The sequence below is a fragment of the Schistocerca americana genome, chromosome X, assembly GCF_021461395.2.
Source record: "Schistocerca americana isolate TAMUIC-IGC-003095 chromosome X, iqSchAmer2.1, whole genome shotgun sequence".
Lineage (NCBI taxonomy): Eukaryota > Metazoa > Arthropoda > Insecta > Orthoptera > Acrididae > Schistocerca > Schistocerca americana.
The window spans coordinates 802800821-802828592 of record NC_060130.1 but is presented as its reverse complement, the minus strand read 5'-3'; the positions used below and the strand labels follow the sequence as shown (position 1 = coordinate 802828592).

General features: G+C 42.8%; 1 protein-coding gene across 1 annotated transcript in view; it reads left to right on the top strand.

The window, feature by feature from the left end:
* Positions 1-27772, top strand: part of LOC124555216 (serine hydroxymethyltransferase, mitochondrial-like) — a 128328-nt gene that overhangs the window by 24951 nt on the left and 75605 nt on the right. Inside the window, exon 3 of the mRNA XM_047129066.1 lies at positions 24703-24782. Coding sequence (XP_046985022.1) covers positions 24703-24782 — 80 coding nt within the window. The remainder of the gene's footprint in view (positions 1-24702; positions 24783-27772) is intronic.

Genomic DNA, 27772 nt, shown 5'->3' with positions numbered 1-27772 from the left:
TCCTTTCCTTACCTCTTCTCTTTACCCTTTTCTCCGCTGCGGCGTTTGAGACCCCCTCTTCTTTCCTTTCCCTTTCTCTTTCTTCCTCCCTGTGCGTGTCTGAAGGCCGACCCACGCACTTCCATGCGTAGCCGGTGACGGGGTAACGCGTAATTCCCCGCCCCGGGTAGACAGGTAGGACACGTACGTACCCCCTGGTAAAGGCCAGGCCCAGGGAGGGGTGATTACCCGAGCTGATACCTTCCGAAAGTGCCGATTGGTCCCTCCGCCCGTATGTCGGGAGGTGTGACCTGAGGTGTGAACAATCACCTAAGGCGGGTGTGCCCTCGGTGAGGGCCCCCACAAGGGAGGAGCGCGCCATCGGAGACGCCGGTAATCATGGGGGATTCTTCCGCAATGGTTTCCTCACCTTCCACTATGTCTGCTCACAAACGTAAGTTCACTGAGTCTCAGCCACAGACGGTTCTTCCATCGTTGCCACAGTTCCTTGTTGTTTCTCGGTCTGACGAAGGTCACGACTTCTCCACGGTCAACCCTTTCATTATTCAGAAAGGTGTCGACGCAATTGCGGGTCCTGTAAAGTCTTGTTCCAGATTACGGAATGGCACCCTGTTGTTAGAAACACACAGTGCCCTCCAGGCTCAAAAATTGCTGCGTACTTCTCTGCTCCACACCTTCCCTGTCCGGGTGGAACCGCACCGTACCTTAAATTCCTCGCGTGGAGTCGTTTATACGCGCTCCCTCGATGGATTGTCTGACGAAGAAATTCAGCACTATCTGTCTGACCAAGGCGTCACGGCTGTTCATCGGGTTATGAAACGGGTTGACTCGAACATCATTCCAACCCGCACTGTCTTCTTGACATTTGACAAAGTTCAACTCCCATCAAAAATCAAAGCAGGCTATGAGATAATTTCCGTTCGCCCTTATGTCCCAAACCCTACGCGTTGCTATCGATGTCAGCGGTTCAACCACACCAGCCAGTCCTGTTCCAATCCGGCCAAATGTGTTACATGTGGCAGGGATGCCCATGAGGGTGCTTGTCCACCTCCATCCCCTCGCTGCATCAACTGTATGGGTGACCACGCTGCTTCCTCTCGAGATTGCCCTGTTTTTAAGGACGAAAAGCTGATCCAGGAAATAAGAGTGAAGGAAAAGGTGTCGACCTTTGCTGCTCGAAAGTTACTCGCCAGTCGACAGCCCACCGTGCCTCAGAAAGGAAAATACAGCACTGTCCTTGCTTCTCCTCGGCCAACAAAGGAGGCGGCCACGCAGACTTGCGACCTCACATTTAGTACCACGGTCGTCAGATCGGCCAGCGCAAAGATCGCCCGTTCAACCTCACCTCTTTCGCCTGCCCACTCTATGGCTCACCCTTCGTCGGGTTCTGCTAAATCTCGAGCCCAAAAGTCAGACGCCAAGTCTTCAAAAAAAGAGCATTCTCGTGAAGAGTTTTTACGTACTGCAACTTCACAACCATCGGTTCCTCAATCATCTAAACATACCTCCAAGAAGGCTACGAAGAAACACAGTTCCTCTCCTTCTCCGCCAAGGCGTGTCCCATCTACAGCACCACCTGGCGGAAATCGCCCTCGGCCATCTTCTGTGTCGCCGAAGCGCACTGTTGGTGGCCGGTCAACTGGCCGATCGTTGGTGGCAGGAGCTGCTCCTGACCAACCTATGGATCAGGATCTTCTGCCTTCGACTGAATGCCATTCCAAGCTGTCGGTCGCAAGCTCTGAGCAGTCGTTGAGTTGACAGCACCCTTGGTCACGTTCCTCCATTTTCTGTTCACCCTATGTCCATTATCCACTGGAATATCCGCGGAATTCGCGCCAATCGGGAGGAATTGTCGATCCTCTTACGATCCTACTCGCCGGTCATCTTCTGTCTTCAGGAAACAAAGCTGCGTCCCCATGACCGCTTTGTTCTCCCTCATTTTCAGTCCGTCCGATATGACCTCCCCTCTGTTGAAGGCTCTCCAGCCCATGGAGGACTCATGATTCTGCTCCATGATACTCTTCATTATCACCCAATCCCCTTAAACACTTCCTTCCAAGCTGTCGCCGTCCGTCTTTCCCTTTCTGGATACACGTTCTCTCTTTGTACGGTATACATTCCATCGTCTACACCAATGACACGAGCTGATCTCCTTCATCTTCTTGATCAGCTTCCACCCCCCTATTTGCTGGTTGGGGACTTCAATGCCCACCACCCGCTTTGGGGATCTCCACATCCTTGTCCACGTGGCTCACTATTGCTAGACGTCTTCCACCAAGCGGATTTAGTCTGCCTCAACACTGGGGTCCCCACATTTTTGTCTGCCTCCACGGCACATTTATCCCATTTGGACCTTGCGGTCGGTACTGTTCCGCTAGCTCGGCGCTTCGAATGGTTCGCCCTTGATGATACACACTCGAGTGACCACTTTCCATGTGTTCTTCGACTGCAGCCTCAACTGCCATATATGCGCTCGCGACGCTGGAAGTTTGCCCAAGCCGATTGGACACTTTTTTCGTCTCTAGCGACATTCGATGACCGTCGCTTTCCCAGCGTCGACGATGAGGTCACACATTTTACCGACGTTATTCTCACAGCTGCGGAACGTTCAATACCACGCACCTCCGAATTGCCCCGGCGCCCTCCAGTCCCTTGGTGGAACGAGGCATGCCGTGACGCAATACGTGAGCGGCGACGTGCCCTTCGCATTTTCCGTCACCATCCAACTTTGTCCAACTGTATCCGATATAAGCAGCTCCGTGCGCGATGCCGTCGCGTCATCCGCGATAGCAAGAAGGCAAGCTGGAAATACTTTACTAGCTCATTTAACAACTTCACTCCCTCCTCGGAAGTTTGGAGTCGGCTTCGACGGTTCTCAGGCGCGCCTAGTTTCTCCCCGGTCTCTGGGCTCACTGTCGCGCATGATACCTTAGTGGACCCCGTCGCAATTTCTAACTCATTGGGTCAGCACTTTGCTGAGATTTCGAGCTCTTCAAATTACCCGCCGGCGTTTCTCCCGAAGAAACGTGCAGCGGAAGTGCGACATCTTGCTTTCTTCTCTCAAAATCGCGAAAGTTACAATACTGTTTTCTCCATGCGCGAACTCCAACATGCACTCTCTTCTTCTCGCTCCTCCGCCCCAGGACCGGATGGTATCCATGTCCAAATGTTGCTGCACTTATCAACCCATAGCCTGCGTTACCTCCTTCGCCTTTATAATCGAATTTGGACCGACAGTACCTTTCCCAGGCGATGGCGGGAAGCTATTGTCGTTCCCGTTCCGAAACCTGGAAAGGACAAACATCTCCCCTCTAGCTATCGCCCCATTTCTCTCACGAGTAGTGTCTGTAAGGTTTTGGAGCGTATGGTGAATTACCGTTTAGCTTGGTGGCTGGAGTCCCGCAGTCTTTTAACACCAGCCCAATGCGGATTCCGAAAGCATCGTTCTGCTGTTGACCATCTTGTCGCTCTCTCCACTTATATCATGAACAATTTTCTACGGAAACGCCAAACGGTAGCAATATTTTTTGATCTGGAGAGAGCGTACGATACCTGTTGGAGGACAGGCATCCTCCGCACACTGTTCTCTTGGGGCTTTAGAGGCCGGCTGCCCCTTTTTCTTCGCGAATTTATGGCAGAGCGCACATTTAGGGTGCGGGTGAACACTACTCTCTCCCGTACATTCTCCCAAGAAAACGGGGTACCCCAGGGCTCCGTGCTGAGTGTTGTACTGTTTGCCATCGCCATTAATCCAATTATGGATTGTCTCCTTCCTGATGTCTCGGGCTCCCTCTTTGTGGACGATTTTGCGATCTACTACAGCTCTCAACGGACCAGCCTTCTTGAAAGACGTCTTCAAGGATGTCTCGATCGCCTCCACTCGTGGAGCATCGAAACCGGCTTCCGTTTCTCACCCAGTAAGACCGTTTGTGTTAATTTTTGGCGACGTAAGGAGTTTCTTCCGCCCACCTTACATCTAGGTCCTGTCAACCTTCCGTTTTCCGACGTCGCTAAATTCTTGGGTCTTATGTTTGACAGAAAACTGTGCTGGTCCTCCCACGTTTCCTATCTTTCGGCTCGCTGTCTGCGTTCCCTTAACACCCTCCGTGTCCTGAATGGTACCTCTTGGGGAGCGGACCGAGTGGTCCTTCTCCGCCTCTATCGCGCCTTAGTGCGCTCGAAATTGGATTATGGAAGCATAGTCTACTCCTCTGCTCGGCCGTCTATTCTTCGGCGTCTCGACTCTATCCACCACCGTGGATTACGTTTAGTGTCTGGAGCTTTTTACACCAGCCCTGTGGAAAGCCTTTATGCTGAGACTGCTGAACCTCCGCTGTCCAATCGGCGGGCAGTCCTTCTGAGTCGTTATGCTAGCCATCTGTCTTCCATGCCTGCTAATCCAGCCCATAACCTTTTTTTCGACGCCTCCTTTGATGTCGGGTATGCAGGCCGCTCCTCCTCCCTACTACCCCCGGGAGTCCGCTTCCGTCAACTGCTCCATTCTCTTTCCTTCCGCTTTCCAAAAACCTTCTTGACAACTTGGGGTACAGCACCGCCTTGGCTCCGTCCCCGGATTGACTTGCTCAGAGACCTATGTCAATTTCCCAAGGATGGTACCCCTACACTTGTTTACCGTCGGGCATTTGCTGCTCTATGTGCACAAATGACGGAAGCCACGTTTATTTACACCGATGGCTCGAAAACATCGTTAGGTGTAGGGAGTGCCTATATTGTTGGCGACACCCCAAATCACTTTCGGCTTCCCGACCAGTGTTCGGTTTATACTGCGGAGCTTTACGCTGTTCTCCAGGCTGTCCACTACATCCGCCGCCATCAGCGGATACAGTACGTAATCTGCTCAGATTCTCTCAGCTCTCTCCTAAGTCTCCAAGCTCTTTACCCTGTGCACCCTCTGGTCCACCGGATTCAGGACTGTCTGCGCTTGCTCCACCTGGGGGGCGTCTCAGTGGCGTTCCTCTGGCTCCCGGGACACGCTGGTATCTGTGGAAATGAGGCGGCCGATGTAGCGGCCAAGGCTGCAGTCTCTCTTCCTCGGCCAGCTCTTCAGTCTCTTCCGTTTACCGATCTACGGAGCGGTTTATGTCGCCAAGTCACTCATTTATGGCATGCGCATTGGTCAACACTTCCCCACAATAAATTGCGGGAAGTGAAAGCCCTTCCTTGCGCTTGGACCTCTTCCTCCCGAACGCGTCGTCGGGAGGAGGTAATTTTAGCTCGACTCCGGATAGGGCACTGTCTTTTTAGCCATCGACATCTTTTAAGCGGTGATCCTCCCCCACTCTGTCCCCACTGCTCTCAGCTGTGGACGGTCAGACACCTTTTAATTGAATGCCCCTATTTTAATCCGTTACGCTCCCGTCTACAGCTATCGCCTGATCTATCGTCGATTTTAGCAGATGACACGCGCTCAGCTGACCGCGTTCTACAGTTTATTAGTGACAGTGAAATGACGTCAGTCATTTGAAGCTTTTTTTTTTTTGTGGACAACCAACCCCTTTCTATAGTGGACTTTTAAGCATTCCTTCTGCCTTTAGTTTCTCCAATTTTCTGACTGTTTCCATTGCTGCTGGTTTTAAATTTCGTTTTTTTCCTGTTTTCTACGTCACGGGCTGGGCGCTAATGACCATAGAAGTTTTGCGCCCTAAAACCACAAACAAAAAAAAAAAAAAAAAAAAAAAAAATGTCTCTTACAGAATTACAATGTCATCGGTGAACTTCAAAGTTTTTATTTCTTCTCCATGGATTTTAATTCCTACTCCTAATTCTTCTTTTGTTTCCTTTACTGCTTGCTCAATATACAGATTGAATAACATCAGGGATAGGCTACAACCCTGTCTCACTCCCTTCCCAACCACCGCTTCCTTTTCATGCCCCTCGACTCTTATAACTGCCATCTGGTTTCTGTACAAATTGTAAATAGCCTTTTGCTCCCTGTATTTTACCCCTGCCTCTTTCAGAATTTGAGAGAGAGTATTCAAGTCAACATTGTCAAAAGCTTTCTCTAAGTCTACAAATGCTAGAAATGTAGGTTTGCCTTTCCTTAATCTATCTTCTAAGATAAGTCGTAGGGTCAGTATTGCCTCACGTGTTCAAACATTTCTACGGATTCCTAACTGATCTTCCCCAAGGTTGGCTTCTAGCAGTTTTTCCATTGGTCTGTAAAGAATTAGTGTTCGTAATTTGCAGCCGTGGCTTATTAAACTGATAGTTCGGTAATTTTCACATCTGTCAATGCCTGCTTTCTTTGGGATTGGAATTAATATATTCTTCTTGAATTCTAAGGGTATTTTGCCTGTCTCATACATTTTGCTCACCAGATGGTAGAGTTTTGTCAGGGCTGGCTCTCCTGAGGCTATCAGTAGTTCTAATGGAATTTTGTGTATTCCTGGGGCCTTGTTTCGACTTAGGTCTTTCAGTGCTCTGTCAAACTCTTCCCGCAGTATAATATCCCCCATTTCATTTTCATCCTCTTCCATTTCCATAAAATTGTCCTCGAGAACATCGCCCTTGTATAGACCCTCTATATACTCCTTCCACCTTTCTGCTTTCCCTTCTTTGCTTAGAACTGGGTTTCCATCGGAGCTCTTGATATTCGTGCAAGTGGTTCTCTTTTCTCCGAAGGTCTCTTTAATTTTCCTGTAGGCAGTATCTATCTTACCCCTAGTGAGATTAGCCTCTACATCCTTACATTTGTGCTCTAGCCATCCCTGCTTAGCCATTTTGCACTTCCTGTCAATCACATTTTTGAGACATTTGTATTCCTTTTTGCCTTCTTCATTTACTGCATTTTTCTATTTTCTCCTTTCATCAATTAAATTCAGTATCTCTTCTGTTACCCAAGGATTTCTACCAGCCCTCATCTTTTTACCTACTTGATCCTCTGCTGCCTTCACTACTTCATCCCTCAGAGCTACCCATTCTTCTTCTACTGTATTTCTTTCCCCCATTCTTGTCAATTGTTCCCTAATGCTCTCCCTGAAACTACCTACAACCTCTGCTTCTGTCAATTTATCCAGGTCCCATCTCCTTAAATTCCCTCTTTTTGCAGTTTCTTCAGTTTTAATCTACAGTTCATAACCAATAGATTGTGGTCAGAGTCCACATCTGTTCCTGGAAATGTCTTACAATTTAAAATCTGGTGCCTAAATCTCTGCCTTACCATCATATAATCTGTTTGAAGCCTTTCAGTATCTCCAGGCTTCTTCCATGTATACAACCTTCTTTCCTACTATCGAATTTGTCACCCATGACAATAAATTTTCATCTCCCTTCACTATCTGAATAATTTCTTTTATCTCATCATACATTTCATCAATCTGTTCGTCATCTGCAGAGCTAATCGGCATATAAACTTGTACTACTGTGGTAGGCATGGGCTTCGTATCTATCTTGGCCACAATAATGTGCTCACTATGCTGTTTGTAGTAGCTTACCCGCATTCCTATTTTTTTTATTCATTATTAAACGTACCCCTTCCTTTCCCCCTATTTGATTTAGTATTTATAACCCTGTATTCACCTGCCCAGAAGTCTTGTTCCTCCTACCACCAAACTTCACTAATTCCCACTATATCTAACTTCAACCTCTCCACTTCCCTTTTTAAATTTTCTAACCTACCTGCCCAATTAAGGGATCTGACATTCCACACTCCGACCCGTAGAACACCAGTTTTCTTTCTCCTGATAACAACGTCCTCCTGAGTAGTCCCCACCCAGAGATCCGAATGGGGGACTATTTTACCTCTGGAACATTTTACCCAAGAGGACGCCATCATCATTTGACCATACAGTAAAGCTACATGTGCTCTGGGAAAACTATGGCTGTGGTTTCCCCTTGCTTTCAGCCGTTCGCAGTTTCGCAGTACCAGCACAGCAAGGCTGTTTCGTTTAGTGTTACAAGGCCAGATCAGTCAATCATCCAGACTGTTGCCCGTGCAACTACTGAAAAGGTTGCTGCCCCTCTTCAGGAACCACACGTTTGTCTGGCCTCTCAACAGATACCCCTCTATTGCGGTTGCACCTATGGTACAGCTATCTGTATCGCTGAGGCACGCACACCTCCCCACCAACGGCAAGGTCCATGGTTCATGGGGGAAGGACATAGCTGGTATACGGACAATATGTAGCAATAGGCTTTGGGATGTTGGTGTAGAGGGAGGTAACATCAACAGTGACGAGCAGCGTACTGAGTTGGAAAGGAACAGGAACTGTGGAGAGTCAGTAGAGGAAATAGTCGGTGTCCTTTGTATAGGAGGATGGTTATGGGCTATAGGCTGAAGGTGTTGGTCCGAAAGTGCAGAAATTACCTCTGTGGGCATGTAGTAATGATGCAGCTCTGTAGTCATAAGTAAACTATACATGTTTCCTGCAGGGTGCTAAATAGTGACAATCTTAGGGATCTTATGCAACAGTGTTTCTTTGATTTTCAATTTTAGTGAATCTAGGTTCCATGAACTGTGACTTTCCACTGTTGGCAGTCATCTGTTGCTGCAAACTTTGGATACATTTCAGTAGCCATTATGTACTTGCACAGGAGACACAATATTCTGATGTTGTTCCCAACAATGGCTGTAATGTCTGCAGAGCTTTGAAGTACACTGATCAGGCAGAACTTTATGGCCACCTACCTAGTAGCTGGTATGTCCACCACTGGCACGGATAACAGTGGCGACGCATTGTGGCATGTAAGCATTGGGCCCTTTGTAGGTTGCTGGAGGGAGTTCCCACAAAATCTGCAAACACAAGTCGTCTAATTCCCATAAATTCCAGGAAAGGGGATGATGAACTCTGACATCTTGTTCAGTCGCATTCCAGATATGCTGAGTCGGGTTCAAATCTGGCGAATTGTGGGGCTGGGGGAGGGGGGGGGGGGCAAAACATTAACCAGAACTTGCGGCTGTGTTCCTTGAACCACTCCATCACACTCTGGCCTTGTGACCTAGTGCATTATTGTATTGAAAAACGCCACTGCTCTTGGGATACATGATCATCATGAATGCTTGTACGTGGTCTGCAACCAGTGTACAATACTCATTGGCTATCATGATGCCTTGCATGAGTTCCGCTGGATCCATGGATGCCCATGTGTATGTTCCCCAGAGCATAATGGAACTGCCACCAGCTTGTCTCCGTCCCGCAGTACTGGTGTCGAGGAGCTGTTCACCTGGAAGACAACAGATTTGTGCCATCCCATCAGCTTGATGAATAAGGTATCAGGATTCATCAGACAATGCAACACTCTCACTGCGCCAATGTCCAGTGCTGATGGTCATGTGCCCATTTCAGTCGTGCATGGATCGGCGGCTGCGGATGCTCATCGTTACGAGTGTTTGGTTCACTTTGTGTTCAGACACACTTGTACTCTGCCCAGCATTTTAGTGTGATGTTAGTTCCACCATAGTTCGCCACTTGTCCTTTTTTACCAGCCCGCCCACACTACGTCGTCAGACATCTGTAGTGGGGGATGGCCGCCCAACCCCATCATATCTGGACATGGTTTCACCTTGGTTTTGCCACATGTTGACACTCACCACAGCACTCCTCCCCATACCCATCAAGTAGTGCAGTTTCCGAAATGCTTCTGCTGAGCCTCTGGGCCATCCCACACTACGTCGTCAGACATCTGTAGTGGGGGATGGCCGCCCAACCCCATCATATCTGGACATGGTTTCGCCTTGGTTTTGCCACATGTTGACACTCACCACAGCACTCCTCCCCATACCCATCAAGTAGTGCAGTTTCCGAAATGCTTCCGCTGAGCCTCCGGGCCATCACAATCTGCCCTCGGTCAAACTCTGATTGATTGCACACTTTCCCCATTCTACACAAGAACAACATGCTCACTGATACTACATGCACATAGTAGCAGTCATTCCTCACCAAGTGATGCTGCAATCACCTGAACGCGTTTATGTCAATAGTATGTCTGTGGTGATAATGTTCTGGCTGATCAGTGTGCATTAGTGTAGAAGTTAATGGTAAGTTTCAGAAAATGGATGTCCTCCTTAAATGATACTTGACATGTCAGTAGTTTCAGAGAATACTAAAAACATGATGTATTTGCCTTAAGGTATGATAATATATTCCCAACATTCCAGTTTGCAGGAACTTAAGCAGTATTTCCGCTTGATATGCTGAGTGGTAGCTCATTGTAAATATGGATAAACAAAGGATAATAGGTGGAAGGGAAAAGAATCAATATCATATTGAAAGATAACTAGTAGACTTCTGAAAATGTCATTTCAATACATAAGGGAATATTCTGATGTGATGTGAAACAGGGAAGCATATTATATTGGTAGTGGTAAAGATAACCTGAATATTTAGATTTGTAAAGATGTTTCTGTGAAAGCATGATGCATCTGTAAAGGAAAGTGCATATGAGGTCTGGTCAAATGGTAACTGAACTTATAGAGGAAAAATTTTTCATTCAACTTCCAGATGTTTCAAGCTTGTCCGTTCAGAGTACTCTCTCTGTTCCCTCCCTACTCACACATGCTGTAGTGGTGTTTCCATTGTACCATGCAGTCCTGGAAAGTTTATTTTGGAATGTCCTTCACTGCCGGTGAATAGTTCTCTGTAATCACTGATGGCATCCAAAGTTGTGTCATTGACAAAATTGCATCCATTGAACTCTGATTTTAATTTTGGAAACAAGAAAATGATATGAATTGAGATCTTGGAGTATGCTATGAAGAATAGTCTGCTTTTTGGCATGAATTACACAAATTGACATGTTGTCATGGTGATAGTTCTTTGTTGTTTTGCCACAGCTATAGTCTTCTTTCTGAATTTTCTCATGCCACATTTTAAAAAACACTAGCATAGTAGTGATGACTGGTTGTTTGACCTGAAAACAAAAATATGAAAGTCACAATTTCATGGATTTTTGAAAAACAAAAATACTGTTAACATGTCATTGGCATTAGAGTGAGGCTGTCCTGCTGATTTTGGGCTTCAAGATCCTTTTGTCTTAATTTCATAGCCATGATACCAGTCTTTGTCTCCTGTGATGCATGACTGTTTAGTCATCATCAGCTTCTTTGAGGAGTTTATTGCTAACATTCACTCAAGTGTTCTTTCTTCTCTGCAGTCATCAAACAAAGAATAAAATTTACAGTAACACAATGCATGTTCCCAATTTATTTTGTTAAAATCTCATGACTCAAGCCAATTGAGGTTCCAACCTTCTTTGCAAGTTTCCTCACAGGTAACTTACGCTATTAATCAGATTCTTGATATACTGAAAGCAAGTGCCACAACTCAAGGACCATCTTCAGTTGCTTGTCTGCAACTTTTTAATTGGAAGAACCATTCATAACATCGTGTACAACCTATAATGTTATCAGTGTTGTGCTGCTTCAAAAGTTGAAACATTTCCGTAAAGGTTTCGTCTCATTCATACAAATTTTTTGGCATCCACCCTATCTTGAATGAAGTTAATATTCTGTTGTGTGGATAAAAAAAACTGCAAACTGCATACAGTACAGTAAAGCTAGAGGAACAGATAAGCCATAATATCCACCTATCTTATATACTTCATATGCGACTGTACTGAAAAATGTAATGCAGAATGTGAAAGAGCCTTATTGGAACTGGAAGGTACTAGTACTTGTAGTTAAAAGTATTCTTTCAAAAAAATCCACTAGTTACAAAGTTGAGAAGTTTCAGAGCCGTCAGGCCACACAACTCTAATATCTTCATACCAGTCAAATGTTGAATAAATTGTACATATTGTGGAAAGTGTCAGACAGAAATCATCAGTTACATCAGTGAATGTTCTAACTGTGGAGTCACCGCCAGACACCACACTTGCTAGGTGGTAGCCTTTAAATTGGCCGCGGTCCATTAGTATACGCCGGACCCGCGTGTCGCCACTGTCAGTGATAGCAGACCGAGCGCCACCACACGGCAGGTCTAGAGAGACTTACTAGCACTCGCCCCAGTTGTACAGCCGACTTTGCAAGGAAAGGTTCACTGACAAATACGCTCTCATTTGCCGAGACGATAGTTAGCATAGCCTTCAGCTACATTTGCTACGACCTAGCAAGGCGCCGTATTCAATTGATATTTATTATATGAAGCATGTATCATCAAGAGCGATGTTCTACAATTATGGATTAAAGTTAAGTATTCCAGAAGCTACGTACTTTTCTTTATAGCATTCATTACGTATCCTGTTTCAGACCTCACGCCAGCCTGCGTGAGTTTAAGCGCGTGCCTTTCAGCTTCCTCTCATTGTGTCTAGGCTGTCTTGTCTAGACACAACACTAACCATTGCTGGTGTCAAACCATGACTGAGAAAACAAATGGGTTGGAGGAAGGGAAGATAAACCAGTTAAGTGCTTCCAATACTCCAGTGAAATATGAGTGTTCTTGTTGGTTGTAGGGAACTGAGATTCCTGGAACAAAGATCTTCATCATGTTAGCAAGATAGATATTTTAAACATTTAACCACCCTTATTGCTGCTCCAGCAGAATCAATGCCCGTCCCCACCCTTTCTCAGGAACTCCTCATTGAAAACCAGTCTGTGGCAGATACACAAAGTTGCTATGGCCGTCAGAGATCTCAAGTGTGTCTTGAGGGTCAGGAAAGTCCGAGAAACAAAGTTAAACAGTAAGTGCAGTTAAGCATTGTGCAAGTCGAGGTGAAGAAAACACTGCCGTCCCCCCTCCCCCTCAAGTGAAAACTTCACCAATAATTTCACCTACAGCAAAATGGGATATGAAATCATGACACATTGCATGTTGACTGACAGTGTATAATCACTGCAGCAGTGCGTGGCGCCATTGGTCTTCTGAATAACCATTAAAGGGGTGTGTGATGCTTCCTCTGTTTTTTGCTGATGAATAGTTGATCTTTAAACAACATCCCTTATGAGCAAACCAATTGCGAATTTACCTGAAGTTGTTTGCACCTTTGGTAGTTCAGCTATGTGTGGCTGTTTAAAAAAGAGTAGCACAATGTAGTCGCAGGGTCAAGCCACGCGTATCTGCTTTCATGCCCAGCAGCTAACTAACTGCTAATAATAATCTGTCTCTGTGATCCTGCCATCAATAATCTTTGCATTGGCTAGAATCACGAATGGATAAGACCCACAGAAATATAAAATAAAGATAAATAAATTATTTAATAAAAAGGGTTCTATTCTAACATCTGTAGTTGATTTAGGCTACAGAAAATTATGTTGAATAATATTTCTTCAAGCTAGTACATCTTAAATAAATGGAAAGTGGTCCTATGATTTCTAGTTAATACGCAGATGGAAAATAACCTTATCAAATGCAGTAAAGTTACATTGAGAGCATTATAAGAATGGTAGTAAAATACTTAAGCCAAATAATCGGAGATTCATGAAAACGAAGACCATTTCGTGATCACAATACACGAAACATTTGCCAGCTCAAAGTAGTTCAGAGTTCAGTATGAGGATTCACAAATTAATGCAAGTGGTATAAAGAATAGTGAATCATACTGTGTTTTCAGTTCCGTAATGCAAGTGGAAAAAGTTAGAATATCAAAGTGACTGTTCACCACCCACGATAAATCCCAACACGACTGAATATCACACATTATCTCAAATGATTTATGATAAATTACAAATAAAAGTTTGTTCATAAGTAAATAAGCTAGTATTCTTATAAAAGTGCACACACATTAAATGACAATGAATTGTTGTTAAATATTGTTTAAACAACTATTTATGCCTGCTTGCCAGAAGCGTCTTTCAGCACTCTTTTTAATAGTGAAGTCAGCTACCACAAACGATTGACACTTCTTAAATTAACATGATTTTGTATTACCAGTTGAAATTAATATTTAAATAAAGTTACTAGCAAAATAGTAAAATATTCATTAAGTAAATACCCAAGTATCACCAGATATGATGTATTCATGCTGCATTAATTTGCTGTGTTATTGTGGAGGATACAGTGTTCTGACAGGCATTTGCGTAATAAAAAAATATAAAAGATGCCATAAGTCAATAAGTAAAATAGATACAGATATGTAGCTTTCAGGAATGATAACTATAGCACAGTGCTATCCTCTGAAATATCATTTGCTTAAATTGCATGAAGCATTTAAAAGTTGTTAATTTAAAGGTTCATTGAGAAAATGTTTAGTCACTGGCCACTGTAAATATTAATTTCAGTAGTTTCAAAGATATTGTAAATATTGTAGAAATTCATTTTTCTGAGATTGCTGATGTATTCAGACTTGCTTTATTGTGTAACTGTAATTTATTGTTAAATTTTACAGGGGTGTAAGAAGCCATCTTTCAGTTTGTCAGACACTCCCCCATTGCTAGAGCATAGCCCTCTTAAGCAGTCAGTGCATCATCCAAATTCCATGTACTGCAATTTTCCCATTTCCAGCCTAGCGTTTGTACCCACAACTGGGCTCATCAGCAATGGTCACTGTGGGTGGGCTGACTGAGGCACTTGGGCGGCCCTGGGGCTCTCTGCAAGTGTTCAGCTTCACACATCTCACCTGATACCAATTCTAGGCAGCTGATTAGCTCACCTACATACATGTAAAGTTACAGGTGGCCCACTAACTCATCGAAATAGGAGAGGTGATGCCTTCATCCTGCCAATGCTGCAACTTGGCCTTTATCTGTCACACATGGTAAAGGGAATGGAGTGAGGACCACAGAATTTAGGTACCGTTGAAGCCTTAAGAGAAATTTGTGCCTCAAAATTATCTGCCCAGCCCAAGGAATTCTGAAACAGTATGACAGTATGACTTCAGTAAGGAGTCCAAATTGTGAAAAAGGAATGGATTGAGGACACTAAATGCACTTCGTCCATCCACTGGAAGCTAAAAATAGGAAATGAATTTAGCATTAAAACATTTTGCGTCAATGTTTAGTTGACAAAAAACAATGTAAGTTGCTGTTCACATTATTACAATGCAGAGATGGAGAATTGCCCCCACAAAGGAATGCCTTGTTTACTATAAGACGCAACCTAACGGAGTGTCCATTGAAACTCTGAGCACCCCAAGATCCTGTACCTATCTTAATTAATGAGGAGGCTGACCACTGCTTATCTGTCTGCTTGAAAGTCGACCAGTCACCCATCCACTACCAACGTCAGCAGAACACACCGGGCTTCCACATGTAGGGTGTTGGATGCAGCCCCCCCCCCCCCTCCCCCCCGAATCCAGCTAAAACACCGGGGCAACCGATGACTGACTCATGGCCCACTGACTTCGCAAACAGTTGCCAAATAGTCTGATGGCATTCTCCTCACGTAACTACAACATGTGGTCAATCTCGTCACCACACATAACTACAACATATGGTCAATCTCGGCAAGCTTGTAATAAATGACAGCTGGGACAGGACCACTGTCTTACCAATGAACAGAAGGAGAACAACGCCAAGGATTCAGAAAATGCTGCTGTTAGTAATTGCAATGCTGTGAGTGGCACAAACCCGCCAAGCTCAACATGGGTGAGGGTGGGCAACGTAGCAGTGACACTGCAGCACTGTTGATCAGGATTTGAAGTTGATCTCTGGCTGCAAGACTGGCAGTGCGGGTCCCCACCTACTTCTGGCTCTTGAACCTTTCACATTTCACAATGTTTCATTACATTTCTACAACCGTTTTGCTTCACTTCCTTTTCCTTTAGTTTTATGCCTTAGCTGAATCTCCTAAAGATTCAAATCGTCTGTCTAAGCTGCCCCAGAAAAGTGGACCAACCTGCCCCAATGCCTTTTCAATCTTTTTATGTCTTTATATTCATCCTTATTTTGATACTTGTTTGTTATCTATTACTTTTATTATTCTGTGACTTGAGAATTCTGCCACACCTCACTGTATTTTATTACTTCATATGTTAGTTTTTCTTTCACTCTACTTTTTGCCTGCTTCTGTGTCTCAGATGACACAAAAGAACAAATTAGTTGTCCACCCTTTTCTTCTCATGGATTTATTTAAGTTTCAGTTATTAAAGGAAGAAGGGACTAATGACTTCACTAATTAGCACATTTTAACCCCCATAGTCAGTCAGTCTGTCTATGCTATTGTTTCCACAGACAGGACAACTTCAGTTGTGATGGATAGCCAGGAGTTGAATGACAACCATTTTTAATGCTTGAACCATTCCTCACCTTTCCCCTCTGAACACCATCTTACAAGCAGTTCCTATATATGTGCATGTGTAGACCATATATTCTCCAAATCTGCCCCCACATGATGCTTAGACCAAACAGCTCTTGACCTCATTGCACAGCTCTATCAACTGTTTATCCTTTTCGGAAATTTTGGTGCATGTAAATAAATGAGCTTTATCATCTGCTACAGTGGTTGAGCTGTTGATGGCAGAAGCTTGTCAGAATCAGTTGTAGTATGTCTTCTGGATCACATTCAGGGACCGTACATCATCACAGCTATTTTAGTGCCACAAAGAGGAGCAAATATTGGTGCTCCAGCAAAGCAAATGGGTGTCTGTACAGCTAACTTCCTGTGTTGGATCTAAAGGTAGTAGATGAGTTGGTTATTTGGACAGTGAAGTAACTGATGATAGCTGAAACAGAGAAGATATGAAATGTGACTGTCAATAGCAATGAAACATATCTGAAAAAGAGGAATTTGTTAACATAGAGTATAAACTGCAAGGTTGGGAAGTCTTTTCTGAAGATATTTGCCTGCAGTATAGCCTTGTATGGAAAGAACCATGGACAGTAAGCAGTTCAAACTAGAAGAGAATACAAGAAATTTTGAAATGTGGTGCTACAGAAGAATGCGGAAGATTAGTTGGGTAGATTAACTAATGAGGATGTTGTGAATTTAATAAAGAAATTTATTGCATGACTTCACTAAAAGAAGGGTATCAGTTGACATTCCAAGCCAGCAAGGAATCACCAGTTTGGGGGGGGAGAGAGAGAGAGAGAGAGAGAGAGAGAGAGAGAGAGAAATATACACTCCTGGAAATTGAAAAAAGAACACCGTGAATTCATTGTCCCAGGAAGGGGAAACTTTATTGACACATTCCTGGGGTCAGATACATCACATGATCACACTGACAGAACCACAGGCACATAGACACAGGCAACAGAGCATGCACAATGTCGGCACTAGTACAGTGTATATCCACCTTTCGCAGCAATGCAGGCTGCTATTCTCCCATGGAGACGATCGTAGAGATGCTGGGTGTAGTCCTGTGGAACGGCTTGCCATGCCATTTCCACCTGGCGCCTCAGTTGGACCAGCGTTCGTGCTGGACGTGCCGACCGCGTGAGACGACGCTTCATCCAGTCCCAAACATGCTCAATGGGGGACAGATCCGGAGATCTTGCTGGCCAGGGTAGTTGACTTACACCTTCTAGAGCACGTTGGGTGGCACGGGATACATGCGGACGTGCATTGTCCTGTTGGAACAGCAAGTTCCCTTGCCGGTCTAGGAATGGTAGAACGATGGGTTCGATGACGGTTTGGATGTACCGTGCACTATTCAGTGTCCCCTCGACGATCACCAGTGGTGTACGGCCAGTGTAGGAGATCGCTCCCCACACCATGATGCCGGGTGTTGGCCCTGTGTGCCTCGGTCGTATGCAGTCCTGATTTGGCGCTCACCTGCACGGCGCCAAACACGCATACGACCATCATTGGCACCAAGGCAGAAGCGACTCTCATCGCTGAAGACGACACGTCTCCATTCGTCCCTCCATTCACGCCTGTCGCGACACCACTGGAGGCGGGCTGCACGATGTTGGGGCGTGAGCGGAAGACGGCCTAACGGTGTGTGGGACCGTAGCCCAGCTTCATGGAGACGGTTGCGAATGGTCCTCGCCGATACCCCAGGAGCAACAGTGTCCCTAATTTGCTGGGAAGTGGCGGTGCAGTCCCCTACGACACTGCGTAGTATCCTACGGTCTTGGCGTGCATCCGTGCGTCGCTGCGGTCCGGTCCCAGGTCGACGGGCACGTGCACCTTCCGCCGACCACTGGCGACAATATCGATGTACTGTGGAGACCTCACGCCCCACGTGTTGAGCAATTCGGCGGTACGTCCAGCCAGCCTCCCGCATGCCCACTATACGCCCTCGCTCAAAGTCCGTCAACTGCACATACGGTTCACGTCCACGCTGTCGCGGCATGCTACCAGTGTTAAAGACTGCGATGGAGCTCCGTATGCCACGGCAAACTGGCTGACACTGACGGCGGCGGTGCACAAATGCTGCGCAGCTAGCGCCATTCGACGGCCAACACCGCGGTTCCTGGTGTGTCCGCTGTGCCGTGCGTGTGATCATTGCTTGTACAGCCCTCTCGCAGTGTCCGGAGCAAGTATGGTGGGTCTGACACACCGGTGTCAATGTGTTCTTTTTTCCATTTCCGGGAGTGTATATATCGGTATGCAATTCCAAGATTTAAGGTTTTCTATTTTACATTGCTCGAGCATTTCTCTTCCTTTCATACAGGATATACTGTACTGTTATGATCCTAGCTTGGTGTCTCAGAATGTATTTGATATCACTGTCATGCTTACTTGATAAGAGCTCCAAATATTGGGGCACTATAGAATTCATTGCCCTAGTGTCTTGTGCGTTATTTCCGTAACAGATCTACTGCACTTTCCCAGAACCCTTCCATGAGAGTTAAGTCTTCGCCTTGCCTAATATTGATTTTATTCAATCATTTCATTTAGTACTGATGCTTAGTCAATTTGGAAATTTTGTCTGAGTGTTTCTGCATTTCATTTATATTGTCCAATAATGATAATTTCCTATACACAACAGCATCATCGAGTAGCAATATTATAGTGCTGCTGATACTATTTGATACTCATAGAAAACATTAGAGGTCTTTAAACATTAGAGGTCTTTTTATGCTTACTTGAAGCTGAAGGAACATCTATTGAACATTTGCCATGCAGTATAACTCAGTGGATTATGTTTGTCAAATATTCATCAAGTCAATCACAGATCAGTGAAGAAGCTTGGCATGATCATATCTTAATTAGTGGTTAATGATATGGGGCAGTGTTGAATACCTTTACATCTATACATCTGGGCTTCCTCAAGGAAGTCTAATAGACCCTCTGCTGTTCTTAATCTGGATAAATGATTTAAGATACAAGCTAAGCAGCCCTCTTAAATCGTTTGCATGTTATGCTGTTGTTTACCATCTAGTAAGGCCATCAGAAGTTCAAAACAAATAACATGATTTATGCAAGTTATCTGCATGATGTGAAAAGTGGCAATTGACTCTGAACAGTAAAAGGTGTGATGCCATTCCTGTTAAACTTTGGTTACATGATGAACCACACAAACGTAAAGGCTGTCAATTCAACTGATTACCCTGGGATTACAATTACAAACCTCTTAAATTGGAACCATCACATAGAAAATGTTGTGTGGAAGCTGAACTAAGGACTGTACTTAATTGGCCGAACACTTAAAAGGTGTAAAAAAATTTAGTAGACTGCCTACACTGTGCTTGTCCTTCCTCTTCTGGGGTATTGCTGTACAGTATGGGGTCCTTACCGGTTAGGACTGGCAGAGGACATCAAAGAAGTTCAGGGAAGGGCACATCATCGTGTACTATCACAAAATAGGTCAGAGAGTGTCATGGATATGAAAGCTAGTATGAGTGACAATCATTAAAACAAAGATTTTTTTCATTACAGTGAAGTACTTCCACAAAAATTACATCACCAGTTTCTCCTCTGAAAACCAAAACATACTGTTGACTGCCACCTACATAGAGAGAAGTGACCATCTTTCTAAAAATAAAAGAAATCAAAGCTTGCACAGGAAGCTTCAGGTGTTCATTGTTCCCATGCACTTTTAGAGAGCAGAAGGGTTGAGCAATAGTCAGAAGGAGGTTCCATGTTCCCTCTACCAAACACTTAAGAGTGAATTGCAGCATAATGATGTAGATATCTAGATGAATATAGGTTAGTGTGCAAGTTTACATGTGTTTCTTGTTTTGGTGATTTGATTGTGGAGTGTTGTTGTGGTGATGGTAGCTGGTGTGCTAACTTGAGGTTACTAAATATTAGTTATGTTGTAGAATAGGACCAAAATAAAGAACACAGTGGCAGCTTTGTTGACTAACTGTCAACAAAATAAAGATGATCTCTTCTCTGGTTAGAGGCTTCAGCTACTATTGCAAAGCTCTCTTTATAAATGTATGCATTAAAGATAAATCAAAATAGTGCTTTATGGAAAACAACACACACATCTTCAAAATTCTTAGTAAGTACTAAGTTTGAGGTATTGTCTTCAACCTTTATTAGTGTAGGATAAGCAGTGGTCAGTAAAACCATTTCCTGCTTCACTCTGTGTGCTCTCAAATTGGTCCCATATTCTGCATCTGCACCTATACTCTGCAAGTCACTTTATGGGGTATGATGGAGGGGCTTTTGTGTAAGAATGGCACTTCCCCCTTCTCCTGTTTGTCACAAGTAGTTCATGGGAAGAATGATTGCTGGTAAACCTCAGTTTGAATTCATATCTTTCTAATCTTATTTTCATGGTATTTTTGTGAGATGTGTGGAGATGAAAGCAATATATTGATTGACTCTTCTAGGACCAAATCCTCTTGGAATGTTAACAGTAAACCATATTGTGATGCTGCATGCCTCTCTTGTAGTATCTGCCACTGAAGTTGACCGAGCATCTTCATGACACTTATTAAATGAACCTGTAACAAAATGTGCTGCTCTTCTTTGAATATTCTCTGTTTTGTCTATCAGTCCTATCCCAGACTGATGAGCAATATTAGAGTATTGGTTGGAAAAGGGTTTCGTAAGCTACCTCCTTTATGGCTGGAGTAATTTCCTGAGGATTTTTTTTTTTTTTAGTTTTTGTGACTGTTCCAGTTATGATCACTTTGTATGCGTATGCCTAGATATTTTATGTATGTGACTGCTTGCAGTGATTATTCTGCATCATGTAATGTACAATAATGGATCTTTCTGTGTGTGTTACATTTGTTTATGTTGAGGGCCAGTTGCAAATCCCTGCACCACATGTCAGTCCTGCAGATCTTCTTGCATTTCGCTACAGTTTTGTAGCATTGTAATTTCTCTGTATACAACAGCATCACCTGTGAAAAGCCTTGTGGAACGTCAGACATTAACCATCTGGTCATTTATATACCAGATGTCCTCCCTAAGAGTCATCAGGTTATTTTTTCCTATGTGTCAGCATATATTTGCAATTTTATTTCTGAAATGTGTAACTGGAGTCATTCAAAACAAGTACTATTCATCATGTCTTTCACGTGACCCCTGTTGTTGCTGGAAAGCCTCAGTTTTTCCCTTTACAAATCAAATTATTTTAAAGAAGAATTTACGTGCCCATTTGATAGTGGTACCAAATTAGTCAAATTTGTTATTTTTTTGGTTGAGATGTATTAACAGGGACTGTAAAACACACAGAATAACCAGTACTCTAGCAGCGAGTGAGTAGCATGGTGGTAGCACCCAGCACAGGCCAGGGGGGTGCTGTTATTGCTGGAGTACTGATTATTCTTCATGTTTTGCTGTCCTGTTAATACATCTCGATAAAACAAATAATGGACTGGACTAACCTGGAACTCCTCTATCAAATGAGCACATAAAACTCTGCTTTAGAAAGAATTTTGTTTGTAACAAGGAAACAAACTGATGCTTTCCACCAACAATAGGTGTCACATGAAAGATGTGATGTGCTGCATTTATTTAGGCTCACTCCAGCTAAACATTGCAAAAAGTAAATGGCATATATCTGCTGAAACACCAGAGAAAGTGCATCTGATGACTTTTAGGAGGAACACCCTGTATATTGTGTAAACGAATAATCCAGCAACACTCCCTTAAGGTATGCCTGAAGCTACTTTTATGTGTGAAGCAAAAACTTGCCTCTGAAAATAACTAGTTACCCTCATCTGTACATTAAAGAATTCAAGTTTGTTTATTTTATTCTTCAGTCAAGTTTTCAACAATTTTTTATGTAAAATAATGACTTAGTGTTCATTCTTTGAGGAAAAAATTAACATTTTTCTTATTTATAACATGTAAGACGGTGTAGTAAACTTTTGTATAACAGTGTTATCTATTATGTAAATTACAAAGAAATATGATAATTATAAATGATGGTGTTCACTAATGCACGAGTTGGAAGCTTTCCATTTGCCTGTAGGCTGCTCATTCCCTCCTATGTGTAATGAATAATAGTGTGGTATCAAACATTAAATAAATGTTCATCCATGGTCTTGTTTATTATTATTATTATTATTATTATTATTATTATTATTATTATCACGAAGAATTAAAAGGAGAAAAAAAGACTAAACTAAATTTGAATTGGGTTGTTACCATGCACATTTACAATTTTTTATTTGATTTTAATGTGGTGAAGCCTTCAAATAAAACTTCACAGGCACTTGATATATCATCATCATAAAGTATGTTAACCCATGTGGGATCAACATTTGTTTTCCTTTTGCCATGGATTTCCAATGACTTTGACATCCAAAAACATTATTCATAGAGAAATTTCTGCATTTAAAAAATTTAATCCCTGTTGCTTTGTGAACCCCACTTCCAGAACAATGGCCCCACATTGATAAATAGCTACATTTTCTTGGACGTTCCATTTTTTGAACAGTAGTTTTTCTAGAGTATTGTATAAATAAGAACAACATTACATTTACATTAAATATTTATTCTTTCGTACTTGAAAACTCTTTACAGATTTGTTAAAATATCACTGAAAAAATGTAATAAATTAAAATACAGTTACTTTTCTTGAAGACTCACAAATGGGTGGTGACATTACACTTCAAGCATTTCATAGTTTTTTCCTTCCCCCTGTCCACATTGTCTGTTTATGTCCTTTTTGCTATATAGTGTCCTTCATTATCATATCTAACTTCTTTCATTACCTTCTTTGCAACATATCTAACACAGTTGGCAAGTTGTCTTCTGATGAATTTTTTTGATGATATTTTAGTTAGTATGTCACATCACATGTCATGTGATTGCAAGAAAATCAGAAGTTTGTTCCTTGCTCATTGTATTCCCTCTGGAGAGTTGCAAGCATTTTCTACCAATGCACTTGCTGGGAATATTATTGGTTGCCAATACCACTTTTGCCCATAATTTATGTTCTATATTTGTATACATTCTCATACAGGCAATTCACTCCATCTATGTTCGTATAAACAGAATCGCATTCCCAGTTCTGTTTGGTGTGATCTTCATTAAAAAGAAGTGAAGTAGTTGTCAAAAACAGATTACAGCTGGTTTTCCCTTTCAGAGCACTGACAAGATTCATGACAATATCAATCTTTGGTAAACTGTTACCAGTTCTTGTTCCATGATATACAGCAGGCATCAGGCTTCATAACTGAATCTCATTGGCTCACCATGCATGTGTTGTTCTGCTTCATCCACTGACAAATTTACATCCCCATGATAAAATGTCTTCCATTTTTTCATTCACTGATTGTAACAAAGGCCAAACTTTAGAGTATTTATTATCAGGATATAAATTATTATTGTCTTAAACGTAAATGTTTCTCGTAATTTGTATAAACCTCTTCCAGGGTGTAGCATTAAAAATAGTGGTGTTTTGACAGTTGTCACCCTTTTTCATAATACACCTTCAATCTAGGAACCTGAGAATAAGCAAATACAAGTAAAATTGTGAAATATATTTCAAGGTCATTAACAGTATTGTGTAGTTGAAAATTTTTAGTTTTCATAGCATATTAGTTGGTATAAGTTGCAATCATGGTTCATTATCAAAGAAAAGCTTACATAATGCAATAGGACTCTATTACTGTAATAAAATTAAAGGATTCAGAGTTCACTGCTTCCCTTCATCAATAGAAAGGTCAGTGTACAAGTGTTTCCTCTGTAAACAACGCTTCTTATTTTCTGTTGTCTCTATTTTGTGTTGAAAGTCAGAGTATTGTGGTGGAAGTGTTACCAGTTTCTTACAACTCATTACTTTGTTCAGAAGGTTCTTCATCAGCTGCACCACCTTCATTTTCATTCATGAAGTTTCGTACAGCAACTGGTTTCACATTGCTCCCAACTATAGTGGTGGCTGTACCTTCTTCTTCTGCTGAATTCTTCTCCAGAGAGATGGTCCCTTCTTCATCACCACTGTTCTCATCCGAGTCCTCTACATTTTTGTGGAGAGCTTATAAAACCATCTGATTTGAGCAGGTGAGGATTCTCCTGTGCTGTAATGTTCAGTAGTTCACATAACTTACCCTGTTGGAGCTGCTTTCAAAAAATGAAACACAGAATTTTAACGCAGATCCATGAGCAGAAATCCTTTGTTGCCAAGATTAATGCACTTCAGATATGATGGTTAACTCATAATATCTACAAAATCTCACTTACAGTGAAAACTAGTGAAAAAAATAGAAGACATTTACTCACATCTTTGAGGATAACATGTCGCACTGAAATAACATTTAACAACAGTGTCTTTTGGTACTCATATGCAGTTCAACAATGGAATAACTGAGGCACATTCTCAGTGTCACCAACATAACACCACCATATAAAATTTTCACTTTCTCCACAATATGTACTTCAGTAGAAACTGTGTAATACGACATTCCAAAAACTGGAACAGTGGTCTAATACGGGTTAAGATGTTTACTTCTTATTTACACTAAAATCCAAAGTAAGTGTTCATTCTACAAGTAATACTTTCTAATGATTACAGAACTTCTGCAGCCGAGCAGCACTTGAAGCCCTCGGTTCATGCCTGAATAACAAATATTCGGAAGGTTACCCAGGACAAAGGTGTGTTTTGAAAAACATCCAGTTGCTATTAGTAAAGGTTTTGTTTTTGTTACAAAGGTCAACAGCAGCTTTATTCACTGGCGCACTACATCTTGTATCTATCTAAAATATTATCTGCTGAAACTAATCTCTTATTTCTGAAAATCCTATGCTATTATTGCAGCAACACAAGAACGGTTTCAGATATCAAGTAGATGTAAGTTGTAGCCTTTCTGAACCAAGCACAGTTCAATTAAATTAATTGGATTGAATGGTTTCATAAAATTTTTTGTGTTCTTTGTTTATGATAGACCAATGATAAACTGATGTTCAAAACTTGAGGACAAAAGTAACTTTCCCATGTCACTCCCAAGTAAAGTAGCTCAAGGAAACTTTGACCATACATAGAAAAAACTGCTACAATGTTGTACAAAAGCTAACTGAAAGAAATATGTAATGAGAAAAACAGAAATGACACTTTTAATATAAAAGACAACTATGACACTAAATTTATCATGATTCATGATGCTTCCCTGCACATTACTAAAGGTGGCACATGTATCTTAGTAGGGAGTGTGATCACCATGAATGGCAGTGCTTGCTCTACAACTTGGTCCCATGCTGACCACGGGGTTGTTAAGTATTTCTTGTGGTAGGGCATTCCAGTCCTCCACTAGCACAGCTGACAACAGCAGGATGGTCACTGGTGCATGAGAACATGTTGCAATATGTCTCCCCAACCCATCCCACACATGCTTGATGAGATTTAAGTCACAGGGTAATGGGCATGCAATTCCATTCTTGGAATATCCTCTCATTCCAAGAGCTGCTGCACCTGTGCTGTTCAATGCGGTCCCTCATCGTGACCCGTAAAAATGAAGTCCAGGTTGAACGTTACCCTGAAAAGAGACATGTGGGGGAGGAGTGCAGTGCCACAAAAAACTCTGACCAGATTAGGATGTCAGTATGCCCATGAAACTTATGCCTTCCCACACCAGAATACCTGGACCACTAAAACAATAATGTTCAACAACATTGGACACATCCTCATATGACAGGAGTTGGGAACACTTTATGCACCCAGGAACATCAAGCTATGGCAGTGATACATCTTGGGAAAGCTACTTTTTTCCAGTAGTTTTACATGCCAGTGTAAATTGTGTGCCCAACATGACCTGGATGAATTTTGTCTGATATAATTTATTTATTTATTCTTTCCTTGATCAGTGTTTAGAGCAATATTGAATACGTGTGATGGTTTCTAAGTATTACTGGTATTATTTGTATTAGAATATTCTTGCACAGTTTCAAAAAAGTATTTAATTATTTCAGGAACAGTGAACAGCTGTACTGATGTATTTTAAGTTAACTTGGTGTAAGTGTTGACAAAAATAAAATAATTTTGTTAATGTACATTTAATACACTACACTTAAAAAATCAAAATAATGTGACAGGGGGCCCTTTTTACAGAATATTAAAGTTTCTTGGTGTTCCATTCCTGGATAGAGCACAGGAAGAAATATTGGCTATATGCCTCTGAGAGTCATTATTAATTTAATTTTTTCTTCAGTTTCTACAGGAGCAAAACATAGGGAACTTAAGTACAGCTTATCTCATGAAAGATGCCTGGGAAGGCTCCATAGGTCGTGTGGCAGTGCCACTGGCTGCCACCATGCTGGAGCCTCGGACACTAATCTGCCAGGAGTTGGCTGCATGTGCGCTTCCCCTGAGTTAAGGATAAACAACATTGCCATCTGATTAGCTTCTTTTTAATTTTTTTATTGTTATTATTTTTTTTTAATAAGAGGTGGAGCCCCTCCACGCCCACACCGGCATGATGGCCAACACAAAAGGTCTACTGCCATCTCTGCATAAGGGTTAGTATTCACTAAAGTGAGGCGTCGCAGGATGTGGGTACTGCGATGTTTGCGTACGTCTGGTTAGAATTAACCATTAATACGTGCTCATCTGGAGATAGATTGGTCGAAATCTGACGAAGGGTAGCGGTTTGAAGGGCAGAGGAAAAAAATTGCCAAAGCAAGAGCCAAGGGGAAAAAACCTCTGCGAAAGTTAGGTCGGGCGCCAAGAGCAGTAGCGGTTGTCTTGCTGCCTGCGATAGGTTGTGCAAGGATAGACTTTGTTGGTAGTGAGTATCATGCATGTTGATACCTTGACGTTGTGCGTTTGTGCTGCTCGGCGGCTAGCGCTGGGTGCTGGTACAGAGTCCTCGTTCAGCGTCCTGCAACCTGCAACAGTTAGGTTTGTTATCGGTCTTGTGTCCGATAGGTCATATACTGGAGGCACAGTGTGAGGGAGTGTTGGCAGATTGTTCGTGCGTCTGTGGGCGAGCTCGTCGGTGTCCCTGCTGTGGCCTGTTGGTCGGCTCTAATAGCAGCTGGTAGTTGCCAGTCAGTGTTGCTGATATGCAGGGGCTTACCGACATTTGTCGCTGTTTGCGTATGTTAGTTTACCATAGGTGGTTATGCTCTAGCTAGCAGTGTCTTTTCAGCTTACCTTTATTTATAGTAGGTGCTCAAGATGATTTCCCTCTGTGGTAAAAGCAACCTGGCGTCTCCTGAACACATTAGCAAACACTTGACGAATTTTGGCTGCCGACAACTGGGAAATGACTAGCCAAACCCTGTCTTCCAACTCTTTGAGCGTGTAGGATTGGTTGCATACACCTTGTCTTTTAACATTCCCCAAAGATAAAAGTCACACTGATATAGATACGGAGAACAGTGAGGTGAGTCATCAAAAACACTTTGTATAGCCGTCATAAAGAAGCATTGGTGGTGTATGGTCTCGCATTGTCCTGCATGAAATAATGGCACAGATTTTCGTTAGGTGGTAGTTCACGAAAAAATGGATGCAGTATATTGTTCACGTATCTGTCACAACATATTGTTTTGTGGAAAAAGATTGGTCCAATAATTCGTCTTGCACTAATTGCATACCACACTCCTGTTTTCACATCGTGCAGAGGTTGTTAAGGTAATTCATGCGAATT